Source organism: Xylona heveae (genome assembly GCF_001619985.1).
Source record: "Xylona heveae TC161 unplaced genomic scaffold L228scaffold_7, whole genome shotgun sequence".
Classification (NCBI taxonomy): domain Eukaryota; kingdom Fungi; phylum Ascomycota; class Xylonomycetes; order Xylonales; family Xylonaceae; genus Xylona; species Xylona heveae.
In genome coordinates this window covers 1,032,593-1,045,013 of record NW_017264199.1, presented here as the reverse complement: position 1 = coordinate 1,045,013, position 12,421 = coordinate 1,032,593, and the positions used below count along the sequence as shown (strand labels likewise).

At 48.7% G+C, this 12,421-nt stretch overlaps 5 protein-coding genes across 5 annotated transcripts; 3 read left to right on the top strand and 2 right to left on the bottom strand.

The window, feature by feature from the left end:
• Positions 1–43: 43 nt before the first annotated feature.
• L228DRAFT_269270 (hypothetical protein) lies at positions 44–1,173 on the top strand (the record flags this gene model as incomplete). The annotated part of the gene is made up of 2 exons (XM_018335253.1): positions 44–324; positions 480–1,173. 2 exons carry the CDS (start codon positions 44–46, stop codon positions 1,171–1,173), a joined length of 975 nt encoding a protein of 324 aa, XP_018187371.1.
• A 773-nt stretch (positions 1,174–1,946) lies between these two features.
• Positions 1,947–4,110, bottom strand: L228DRAFT_253560 (Phospholipid:diacylglycerol acyltransferase; the record flags this gene model as incomplete). Its single annotated transcript, XM_018333757.1, has 3 exons — positions 1,947–2,092; positions 2,278–3,679; positions 3,784–4,110. The coding sequence occupies 3 exons, from the start codon at positions 4,108–4,110 to the stop codon at positions 1,947–1,949; spliced, it is 1,875 nt and encodes a 624-aa protein (XP_018187370.1).
• A 442-nt stretch (positions 4,111–4,552) lies between these two features.
• L228DRAFT_239755 (putative GNAT family acetyltransferase) lies at positions 4,553–5,283 on the top strand (the record flags this gene model as incomplete). The annotated part of the gene is made up of 3 exons (XM_018331176.1): positions 4,553–4,732; positions 4,798–4,980; positions 5,038–5,283. 3 exons carry the CDS (start codon positions 4,553–4,555, stop codon positions 5,281–5,283), a joined length of 609 nt encoding a protein of 202 aa, XP_018187369.1.
• Positions 5,284–5,302: 19 nt separating this feature from the next.
• L228DRAFT_231367 (condensin complex component cnd1) lies at positions 5,303–9,635 on the bottom strand. The gene is made up of 8 exons (XM_018330566.1): positions 9,353–9,635; positions 8,763–9,277; positions 8,589–8,712; positions 8,398–8,539; positions 7,076–8,351; positions 6,929–7,022; positions 5,812–6,871; positions 5,303–5,687 (listed from the first exon to the last, which is right to left on the bottom strand). Exons 1-8 carry the CDS (start codon positions 9,586–9,588, stop codon positions 5,517–5,519), a joined length of 3,618 nt encoding a protein of 1,205 aa, XP_018187368.1. The 5' UTR covers positions 9,589–9,635; the 3' UTR covers positions 5,303–5,516.
• Positions 9,636–9,748: 113 nt separating this feature from the next.
• L228DRAFT_248561 (kinase-like protein) lies at positions 9,749–12,079 on the top strand. The gene is made up of 6 exons (XM_018332879.1): positions 9,749–10,232; positions 10,299–10,651; positions 10,709–10,821; positions 10,870–10,930; positions 10,990–11,197; positions 11,279–12,079. Exons 1-6 carry the CDS (start codon positions 9,965–9,967, stop codon positions 11,698–11,700), a joined length of 1,425 nt encoding a protein of 474 aa, XP_018187367.1. The 5' UTR covers positions 9,749–9,964; the 3' UTR covers positions 11,701–12,079.
• The last annotated feature ends 342 nt before the right edge of the window (positions 12,080–12,421 follow it).

Here is a 12,421-nt window from a genome sequence, read left to right as displayed (position 1 = left end):
ATCTGCACCGAAATACACAAATCAAACTCCATACTTCTTCATCATGACTATCACCACTCGAGGCCGCCTGGCGATTGCAGAAATCGTATACTATGCCCCCGCACTCGTCCTCGCCGTTATTGTTATGCTGCGTCACGGATTCCGTCGACAACTCGGATGGATCTATCTTGCTATTCTCGCGCTGGTCCGAATCATAGGCAGCAGCATGCAAATTGCGAGCGAGCAGGATCCCTCAAACACGGGCCTCATTACGACCGCTGCAATTCTTAGTAGTGTCGGATTATCGCCTTTACTTTTGGCCATGGCGGGATTGTTGAAGCGAGTGTATGTCTGCCTTTGTCCCTTTCCTTTTCTCCTTCTTTTTCCCTATTTACATCCCCTACAATTCCCCTCTACATTACCTACAAGTTGGCTGCCCCTACAAATCCATTTCATCCGCTTCATTTAAATGAGTCAAATCAACTAACATACTCATCCAGCGACGACTCTCTCCCCTCCTCGCACCGTCTTCCCGGGCGTACCTTCACACTTCTCCACATTCCTACCCTTGTCGCTCTTATACTCGCCATCACCGGCGGCTCCGAAGAAAGCTCCTCCCCCACCAGCAACAACGGCGGCCGCAAATTCATGAAAATCGCAATCATCATCTTCCTTGTCGTCTACGTTATCCAATCAGCGCTCACCTTCCTCACGCTCTTCAAGCTCCGCCATGTTCCTCAGGGTGAACGGAAACTCGTATATGCCGTCACAGGGAGCATTCCTTTTCTCGCTGTGCGACTGCTCTATTCTCTCATTGGCGCATTCGAGTCGCCGACGAAATTGACGTTCAATACTGTGGTGGGAAATGTCTTTGTGCAGGCCTTCATGGCCGTGCTTGAAGAGTTTGTCATTGTGGCCATGTACCTTGCTGCAGGGCTGCTGGTGGCCAAGCTTAGCAATCCTCGTGACGGTGCGGGGGCTGGTCCTGAGACGTCGGAAGCATCATCCACATCTTCGGCCGCCGGGGACGAGGAGAGGGATGTGCGTGACAATGTGAAAATGGGACAGCAAGGGGCGTATGTCACCGTGAATGGTAACGAGGAGCGGTATGTGGCCCAGCCTACGCAGACGCCGGCGCATCAGCAGCAAGGAACGACGTACCAGCCGGGTTATCAACAGCAGCGGCCCTATTAAATGGTTTCACGGGGTGTTGAATCGATGACGATAACGTGCAGTGTTTGAAGTTTAGACTAGACTGTCTTTAGACTGTCTTCTTGTTGGTTCTCCTTTGGTCTTTTCACCTGCAGTCCTTGATTTTTTTTTATGTAGATATCACAGCGTGCCTAGAAATTTTTCTTTCTTTCTCTTTTTTTTTTTTTTTTTGAATGTGTGTATTAGTTAGACTATATAACGAAAGGAAAAAGAAAGTTCGATTTAAATATTATCTATCATGATCAACTCCAGTCTCCCACGAAATAATAAAACTTAACGCGGAGTAGTGTACCGTGTACATGATGTGCTCTAATGAATTTCATCCAATATATCATACCCGAGGACCCGAGACAAGGCATGGTGAAATGGGATATGGAGTAAAGGATGTGGGCTAAGTTAGTGTAAGTTGAATAATTCTAGACGGTACGGAGGTAAAATGGATAAAATGTGTCCGCTCTCGAGAGATGCGTTGTAAATGAAATGAATAGTAACAAAGCCATGACTAAACACGAATGAGATAAATGAATATAATGAAAATAACGAATAGAAATGAATAGAAATGAATAGAAAAGGCTTGGGTATTAGAGATGACCTAAAAAAACAATATAAATAAAGTAAAAAGTAGAAAAATCAAAGAAAAAAATCATGTGGGGAATCGGGGAATCGGGGAAGGAAATCGGGGAATCATAAAAAAGGATAAGATAAGAGAAAGAAAAGAGAGTAGCATGATTGCGGACCGCTACTACAGCGCACAGCTACTCGTCGTCATAAATCTTGACGCGGTCAGAGTATTCAAGAATGTTGGACAAGATGGTGTCTTCAATCTCGTCGCCATGGCCGGCGGCGACGCGCAAGATGAGTTCGTTGAGAGATGCGCGGCCGAGGATGTCGACGTGGTCGCCTGGAGGGTTTGGTAGTTAGATGGTGTTTTGAATGTTGTAGAGTAGAAAATAGAACAAAATAAAACAGAAAATAAAAAAGGAAGGAAAGGAGAGTAATAGAGGAAAGAAAAAATATGAATAGAAGCGAAAAAGATAAGAGGGTATAAAAAAATTTAATTGAAGGGAGGGAAAAAAAAGAACTCACCGGTATTGGGTCCACCACGAGGGGAGAAGCGGTCTGGCTCATGCGGCATCTCATACATTTTCACCTTGACGCCTGCTGGATTATACCGTTTCATTTTCCAGCCCTTGGCGCACATGTATCCGTTGCTCAGCAGGGGAACAGTGCCGTCGCCCTCGCCCATGACGATACCGTGATCGATATTGCCTATAGTCAGCGACGTATCGATGGTGACATTGAGCTTGGCAGCCAAGTGTTCCTCGCGGTAAAAGTATGTGCGTTCTGTCGGCTTTCCAATGCCATAGAAGCAATAAATCTTCAAATTCGGGGCATTCGGCAGCGCCGTTTCCAGCGGGTTGACCCATTTCCGGGGATCGCGCTCATTCGCCTCGACTTCTTTGCGAGTATGCGCGACGCCGTGCGAGTAAGCGTCGAGCACCGCCTTCTGGTACCATTCCTCGCTGTTGGAAAAAAGATACTCGAGACTTGCCTCGACGGTGAGATTTCTAGGGGACGTCGAGGAATTCGATTCCTTGAAGTTGATGAACGGGCCAAACGTGACTTTTTGGTGTTCTGTGTCGTCGGGTGCCCACGTCTCGTTTCCCCAGACTGCATTACCTCCCTTGGGAAGCATGCTGGAGATACCGGGCATGGCGCGGAAAATCTCCGTGCGCTCTTCGCGACTGAGAAACTTTTCTAGCCCGTACACGGCGAACGCGTTCAGTTGTGCTGTATCTTTCATTTCGCCAGATACCACGGCAGGCATGCCCTTGAGAGAGCCAAGCATGCAGCCACTGATGTTAATCCATGAGTCGACGTGGTCTTCGACCCATGAATCGCCGCCGTTGCCGTAGCCTTTGGCTTGAACCCAGTGGAAAAAGTAGAAGAGGACTTGCGAGCCCATACTGTGCGAGACAAGCACGGCCTTTTTGCCCGAGATTTGCTTCGCAAGCTCAATATGGCTCTTTAGCCGCGTAAAGTAGTTGTCGCGGGTTTCCAGATTCATGTACGACAGCCGCCAGTCGTACGCGGCGGTGAACGCGTTGGTAGGATCGTATCCAATAGTTGCGAGGTTTTCGAGAATTTTGCTCCAGATCCAGTAGCCCGTGACGAAGAAGTCGGCCGCGTCGAAGCCTTGCGCCGCGCGAAGCTTGATCCCCGGTGGATCGAGCCCGGTATTTTTATCTAGCATGATGTGCTGCTTCCAACTGGTTTTGTCCATGACCAGTGCGCGCATCATGCTCCAACTGCCCCAGAGGCGCTTGCGAAAGTACTGTCGCGACCGCTCGTCTGTGCCCCAGCTCTCCAGACCAGTCGAGATCACTCCTGGAATCATAATGACCGGATGCTTGGCTTTGATGCCTTGGTTGCTCAAGTGTAGTCCGATAGCAAAAGCGTCGTAGTTGACCGCATCTCGCTCATGTTGCTAACAACACATCGTCAGTGCAACTCCTGCGAAAGATATTGGATACAACCACTCCAATTCAACAAAATCCATTGACTTATTGAGGGGGAATTTGTACGGCATACCTGGATATCACGCGCATCTTTCATAATACTCGCAGGAATCACATCAATCAAGGAGTCCAGATTGAGCTCGGCCAGGCCCTCGAAGTTGATGACATCATTCTGGTGCGCAAAGAAGAGGGCAACAAAAACACCCACGAGACCTCCCAGAACAAATATAAAGGTGTTTCGGCGTTTAGTTCCTTTGGCACGTTTATGCTCTCGCAGATCCTGGCGGACCTGGCGTAGCTTGGCGCGCACATCATCTTCTCTATCGGGCGTCACCTCACGCGAAACATCCGATGACGGAATATTGTTGTCTCCCAAGATGCGTCGTCGCAAGGACGACATGGCGGGGGAGAGGTGTAGAGGGTTTCGTAGTTTTATTATTTTTTGCTTTTCGACCTCAGTGTAGTATCATTTGAAGCGAAGAAGCAGGCTATCTGCTCCTTAAGAGGTTTAATACGAAAAAAAGGGCTGATAAATGTTTGCCTGAAATATTAATGTTCATGCCTGACTTATCACACAACACAACACACACATCTTTTCTCGGCAAATCCCATTTGTTGTTCCCCCGAACGATCCACATATTTTAACTACGCGACTATCTGATACTATACACTCTATCAACTGCCTCATTATATCCCACTCTTCTTATACAACAAATCCATTTGCTTGTGACAGCGATCTGTGCGCGGCTGATTTCCCTGAATCGCCTACCTCTACTTACTTTCTCTTCCGTACTTCTCTTTGAGGCATTCCCGTTCACAGAAACTAAACGGCGATTTTCGCAATGACAGCTACAGCGACAGCAAGCCGGAGCTCTGAGCTGCGCTACGTTCAATACGACAGCAGCCAAGAGCCTAAATACATGGCTGCCATTAGACAACTGATCTCCAAGGACCTCTCCGAGCCATACAGTCTCTACGTCTACCGGTATTTCCTATATCAATGGGGCCATCTATGTTACATGGTGAGTCTCGTCCAATTCCTCAAAGATAGATATATCGAATCTCTGCCAACGCGATTTTAATATAGACACTCGACTCAAACGACGACCTTGTTGGCGTCGTTGTCTGCAAATTAGAACCACACCGAGGCGGCCCGATGCGCGGCTACATTGCAATGCTTGCTGTGCGGGAAGAATACCGGGGCCAAGGCATCGCCACGAAGCTCGTGCGCATGGCAATCGACAGAATGATTGAGTTGAAGGCGGACGAGGTATGTCATTACCAAGCTTCTTATCATTACTTTCGGCGTCTCTCTAACTTTCCGTAGATTGCTCTAGAAACCGAGATTACGAACAAAGCTGCCATGAAGCTCTACGAAGGTCTAGGGTTTCTCAGAAGCAAGCGGCTTCATCGATATTATCTCAATGGCAACACCGCCTTTCGGCTGGTTCTATATCTCAAAGAGGGCACAGCGCTCGCACAAGGAACGAATTTTGGCGACGGCATGGAACCTATAATACCGCCCCAGGTCCAATCTATGCCACAGCCTCAAATGCAGCAGGTGATAAGGTAAAAGAAATCAATATTCATGAATGATATCCTCGTCAAGCCAAATTCTAAAGCGCCAAACCGCAAAACCGCCAAAAAACCATTATGGAAAACGTTCCCGTTGCACCCATTCAACAACCAGCACAACATTGCCTGGCAATTCACCCAAATCAGATAGCGTCGACATGACCTGTACAACTCCTTCAAAGGAGAAAATCTACAGAAAAAAATACCAGAATAACACCGACAAGTCCCAAACTAAGCGGTCGTTTGAACGACGCGGAATCCAGCCTCGACCGTCTTCTGAATTTCTTCGTTTTTGTGGTGCAGCAACGAGAGCGCATACGTAACGTCGTTCCATTGTCTCTCGCTCTCGCAACGACCGAGGCGGGCAGCGAGTTTCTCGGAAAGCTGTTTGGCATGCTTGTCCTGTAGGAGAAGAGCGTTAGTGTATCATACTTTCGACGTACCGCATAACGAGCCAAACGCGAATCCGGGAAGGGTGCTGCTGCGGCACAAGAGACACTGTATTAAGACAGCAGAAGAAGCTTACCTTTTCAATGAATGAAGCCAAAAACTTGATAATCCTCCTGAGCGCCTCGTCATCAAGGTTCTTCTCTGCGCTGAGCAAGGAGAACATGTCCACGAAATGGTTGTATACGGCATTGTCCTTGGTTGCCAGTTCGGTGAAGAACATGCGCGACAGATCGGCGATTCTGCGATCTGAATCCTCGAGGCACTTGGCCATCTCACCCAGCTGGCCCTTGACCTTGACTTGTCCGGCGAGGATGAGGAAGGTCAGCGTCATTAGACATGTCCGCTTCACAGAGGCATCCTGGTCATTCAGACGTCGGTAGAGGAAGTCTGTGTTTTCATCAATGAGATGATTGAAGCACACCGCCATGTCGCCCAGTGCGATGACAACGTTGCTCCGAATAATCGGATCCTTGGACCGCTCGAGAATGGTGATAAGGAGAGGCAGATTGGCTTCACAATATTCAGAGGAAACGCACATGAGCTTTGCCATGCAAAGCGTAGCGTTGGCCTGCAGATTGCGATCCTTGTAGATGATATTGTTGGAGCAGATCTCCCGGACGAGAGGACCAAAATTTGAGAGCAGAGAATGCTCGCCATAGAGCAGTTCCCGCTCACGGATATGCGCCATCGCTTCGGTGAAGTCATCCTCTGTCGTGCCGCCGATGAGGTCTAATTCATCTTGATCCACTGCTGCATTTCCGCCCTTCTTCGGAGATGGATTCGCCGGGAGTGCCTTCTCCTTCTCGGCCTTTCGTCGTTTAAAGTCCAATTCGCAGATTTCGAGATGCACAATTTGCTTGATAGCGACGTGTCCAACAATGAAAAGGAGTTGAGACAGGCCGAGGGCGCTCCTCTGGGGCTTTTGCTGGGTGGCCGGCGTTTCTGTGGTGTCCTCTGGAGGCGGTGACAGCAATCCACTCTTTTCGGCGGCGGCGGCAGCCTCTTCCTGCTCATATTGCTGAGTCTGGTTGTGGAAGACCTGCTTGGTTTTGCGTCGAATAATATCTGAACAAAGGTTGTCAGGGTGTTTTGACAAAGCATAGATGGCTCCAATTGCTTGCTCAGCAACTCCGAACCTGGTTCTCAGTTAGTATCTGGATCGTGTATCTATGTGTTCCCTCTGTTAATATTACCATTCTTTGTTGTCTGTAGTAACTTCCGTGATAGCAGCAAGCTTTGTCAAGACAGCGTGATCGTTGGGCAACTTGGAAGTTGCGATAGGAGATTCTACAAAATGTCGGTTAGCTTGTGTTCAGACCTTAGCATGCAGACACTGGTACCTTTGGCCTTCTTGGGACCAGGGTTCATTCTCTTGAGCGCGACGCAGGTGTACTTTGCAAGGCTAAGATCAGCTCTTCCGTGGGGGCCCAGCCCTATCCTGAGCATTGTTTCCATCTCTCTGACAACAATATCCGGATCTGCCAGAGCAAGCATGCCAAGAACGATAATCGCTCCACGTCTCTGGTTCCGTGAGATTTCCTTCTTCTGGACGCCGTAGACTTGCCAAAGCTTTGTGATTACTAGCTCAGAGATATGTTCAGCCTTCATCATCGTGCTAAGGAGCTGTTCCAGAGAAGTCAGTTCCGCTGGCGTGGCGCCAAATGTCAAACTGATCATGTTGCGAGCAATGTAGTTGGCGGCATCGTTGGCGCTGAAGGAGTCGGGAGCTTCGAAGAACAAGCCTTTGTAACATTCGATAAGATGAGTCTGCACGCCCTTGCCCTCGTCGCTGTTGCCTTTGGTCCAAATGAGTCGAAGCATTCGCCGAATGCCGACTCGCGCTGTCTCGATCTTGTAGGCATCAATGATGACAAAGAAATCCATCGCCTCAATCACCTCACTTTTGTTCTTTGCAGAGAGTAGTTGGCAGACAATTTCCGAGGCATTGTGCAAAACCTCAATAAACCGCAGCGCTTCGGCATAGTATCGTTTCGTGAGCTTCAACCTGCCAATTTGCTCCGACGTGGCTGCTTCCTCCGCCGCTTTTTGCATAGCTGCTGCTTGTTGCTCCTCGGTCATTTGCTCTTCCTTAGGCTCCTCCGGCCCGTCGTCCAAGTCCATTTTAGTGACATCATCCAAGAGCTCGTCATCTACCGTAGTGTCTCCTGCGGCGGGCTTCTCTGCAAGGCCAGGAGTATCTGATGGCGGCTTCAGTGCATCGAGTTCGGCATCCACAGCTTGAAGTCTAGTGCTCCACTCTTTGTATGAAAGCTGTCCGCCGTGAAGAACGCTGAAGGGATGAGTTGCGATGAGCCGACCCAACAACTTGATTGCGTTTCTCCGGACGTTGCTACTCTTGTCCTCTAGACTCCTTGCTGCCAGCTCTGCTGCGGTTTGACGGCGCTTGGGAAACTTGGTTTCCAGATCGCACAACTTGGCATATACTTGTAAGCATCTACATCTGCAGTAAGGATTAACGTCAAGGAAGCGTTCTTCCAGAACATCGAAGAAAGCGTTGATTTGCGTCTTATGGCTCTCGTTCTCCTCAACCTGTTTGCTGAGGTCCGCAATGAGGTTTCCGCAGACTTCAATGATTGCGCAGCGAAGAGTGTACGACTATTAATGTTTAGCGCGAATTCAGTAATTATTTGACAATACTTACTTCGCTGTCGAGCTGCTTGACAAGCATGGTCATCTGTTTGTTTACAAGCCGAGGTGCAAGCTCTGAAAGTTTGATCATAAAGGTAGACACCGATTTTGGACCTCTGTTATCGTTGCTGTTGAACTCCTTGTTGCTCAAATCTCTGTCCACGTGTAAGCCTGGTACTTGTCGACAGTAGCCGTTATACGTACCGAAGAACTTCATCTGCCAGTTGAGGATAATCGTATTGCTCCGAAAGAATATGTAGAAACTCGGCCATAGGCTCTGAAAGATGTTCAAAGTAGGATAAGTTCTGAATGATGGAGGTTTGCGCGCCTGCAATCGTCAGCTCAGTCTCCCATAATTCCTTGCAACGGGTATGATACCAAAGGCATGTCCATGGTGCTTGACAGCAATGCACAAAACCTTGAAAGTGTGCATGCGAATCGACGTATTCTTCACTCGCGCCTCGCTTTCCAGTATGAGATAAACAGACCGTGTAAAGAGACTAACGAAGGTGTCGCGCTCTGATGTTGTCATGAATAGCTTGGCAAGCTTCAACTTCAAGACTTTGCACATGATATCCAAAGCTGTCTGCAGCTGGGTTGAAGGATCCCATGCCGCGTCCTTTGTGCTCGTTCTCGATTTAGCACTTTTGCCAGCGCCTCTGCCTCTAGCAACTGGAGCCGCAGCGGGTTTCTCTGCAGCTTTCGTTTCTACCGCAGAGACAGTCCACTGGAGAAGGAAGCCGTACATCTCCAATAGTCTCTTGTGATGTTGGATAAGATCTTGTTCGTCGCTCTCAAGGTCATTTTGGATTATGTCGGCTTCTGCCGAGAGCGCGGAGACGACCAGGTCGAACACCTTACTCAAGGCATGCGTGGGTAATATCGAAACAGATCTGGAGAGTTTGAAAAGTTCAGAATCAGGCTCATTCGGAAATCTCTGGCTCGAGTCGGGACATGTGGGGGCACACTTTAACAAAAACTGTAATGTATCAAACGAGGAACTTCTCGTAATAGCCTCAGGATCCTCTGCCACCGAGTCCACTATCGGATTCAATGCACTATTGATAAGAGAATTCGTGAGCGATTCCGGATCGTTCTCGCAGTCGACCAAGGTCGAATGAGCACCCGGCGTGGGCACCGAAGCGGGATCGCTCAGGTAATACTTGAGCGACTCGTTAATGTCGAATTCAACACGGTCATCCATCTTGGGCAAAATCTCTGCGCGGATTGCGCGCAATCGACGGGTGTGAATGAGCCCAGAAAGTGGTAGAGGTTGAGGGGTGTCGTATTTGTTGACCGCGTCCAAATGGGAAAACAAGAGAGCGGGACAACGATGATGCGGGTTTGTTCCGCTAAGAGGCGGCCGTGTTTGATTGTGTCTGTTTTACTGCTCTGGGAATAGCGTGTGATTTGACTTACATTTGTTTCGCGTTCGACGAACCTTCGATTGCAGGACCCCGCCAGATCTCAGCATGTTACTATGAAGACTGTACACTTTTCAATGGTCCAATAATATCTTCTTGCTCGACCTCATTCTATTCTCAGCCTTGAAATCGGCTAAAATCCACCAGAACAAAACAATGGCTTCAGTTGTGCAAGGCCAGCCTGCCACGGATCCCTTCATTGTCCATGAACCACAACAGGACGCCATAGGCGAATGGACAGAGACGAAATCGCTAGATCAGACCGCGCGAAGTAATGAGGAGTTTGACAGTGATCAGGAATCATATTTATCCGAAGGCAGCGACGAATTCGTCGACCAGTCAGTTCTAGACGATATGGAGAAATTCGAAGAGACCTTCAAGGGCATAACAAAACGATTTCGTCTGATCAATCGGATCGGAGAAGGCATGGCTCTTACTGTTACATTGTTTGCTAGACAAGACATTGAAGCTAACAACAAATGATGCGCAGGCACTTTTTCAACCGTATATAAAGCCGAAGACCTTCTATACGACCACTACGTCAACGAGTGGGACCTTGAGGAGAAAGAGGACCAGAAATGGTTTTCGCCGCCGGTCAAGCGGCGACGGACTGACGATGCCGGATATTCGGTTGCAAATGAGCGAGCGCGAAGAAGACGAGGCCCTCGATATGTTGCAATCAAAAAGATCTACGTCACCAGCAGCCCAATGCGCATCCAGAATGAACTAGAACTTCTACATGACCTCCGAGGATGCGAGTCTGTATGCCCACTAATCACCGCTTTTCGACATCAGGACCAAGTTGTGGCTGTCCTTCCATACTTTCGCCATGTAGACTTTCGGGTACGTGGCTCCTGCTTGCTCCTTGCAAAAGACATATTTTCCTAAGATGCCTTTCAGGAATACTTCCGGGACTTCACCGTGCCCGACATGCGAGTGTACTTTCGCTCACTATTCGCCGCGCTCGCCGCTGTTCATGAACATGAGATTCTGCATCGAGATATTAAGCCGACGTAAGTAAGTCCCGCTATTTGTATGAAACTTCAGCTCACATATCTCAGTAACTTTCTTTACGATATATACCGGGAACGAGGTGTCCTAGTCGATTTTGGCTTAGCAGAGGTATGGCCTGCCTTGCCTTTCTTTTGACCTTAAAAGGCGCTAACATCTCTGCACCACAGCGCGAAGGGACAGATTGGGCGCCCTGCATATGCCAGGACCACCCTCAAGAGCGCCGCGAGCGGATCGCCTCCAGCGTTGCAGCTCAGCAAGGAGCCGCAACAGGCTACCCCAAGAATGACCAACGCAATTCGCGGCGTGCCAATCGCGCAGGAACCAGAGGGTTTCGAGCACCAGAAGTTTTATTAAAATGCCCAAGCCAAACAACCAGTAAGCCTATAAACACCTCCAGTTGTCCCCCCCAACACGCTCATGCTCAAGCATCTAACCGCTAACGCCATGCTCTACAAGAAATCGACATATGGTCCGCCGGCGTGATCCTGCTGACCATCCTTGCTCGACGCTTCCCCTTTTTCCACTCAGCAGACGACATCGACGCCATGATTGAAATCGCTACCATCTTCGGCGCCAAGCGCATGCGTGCTTGTGCACTTCTCCACGGCACCGTCTTTGAGGCCAACATTCCTACCATTGGCGAGCGCGGATTTAGCTTTGAGAAAATCATCCTCTGGTCGACAAGCCGTAGCGGTAAGAGAGAGGACGGTCGCGAAGAAACGTTATCCGCCGATGAACAACAAGCGGTCAGATTCCTGCAGAGATGCATGGAGCTGGACCCCGAGAAGAGAATCTCTGCTGAAGAAGCCCTTCGTCACGAGTTTTTAGCAGGCGCGGGAGAAAGCGCCGCCGAGGATGACGAGGTAGAAATGCTTTAGAAAAGGAATAGAAAGAGGACGGTTTTTTAATCAGCTCATATCTTCGGGGCTTACAGCATGGTATGTTAATATCCAGGGATGTTTTAAATTGGGGTTCAAGGGTCAGTGTGCATTTGGGTGTGGTCTCTTTGCGGGTTTCGTATTCTGCATCTGCATCATTCCGCTTTTTTTCTTGTTTTTTACCGAGTCATTGTTTTTGTACTTTTTGTCTTTGTTGGCGTATGTTGTCTTGAGGAATGGGATGCATAACGATACTATATATGCCATCAACGCATTTTGTCATGTTGTCGAGTCATTGCTGGGGGTTTACTTTCTGTCCTTTGCTTCTTTTTGTTGCTGCTTCTTTCTTGCGTCATCATTTGACTTTGTGTCGTGGACAACCGGGCGTGTATACCTAGATGAATGAATGGTTTCATGTGACTCTAATATATGATTTGCACACTGTAGAGCACAATTGACGCCCAGTCTTGCTTACCATAGATCGACATGGCGATAAAGGAGATTGGTACGTTGATTGAAAAATGATAATCCGTGTCAAAATTCGGGATATTTGAGGCAGATTAGGATCGAAGGACATCGATGAGATCAATCACGTGCAAGTATGACCGCAGGAACGAAATCGCCGGTCCGAAACTTATCCATCTTCCAAGGGGAAATAAGCATCACTGGCCAAATCAACAGAGTTGAAGAGGCATCAAATTCCATTCCGGGCAATTTTGAT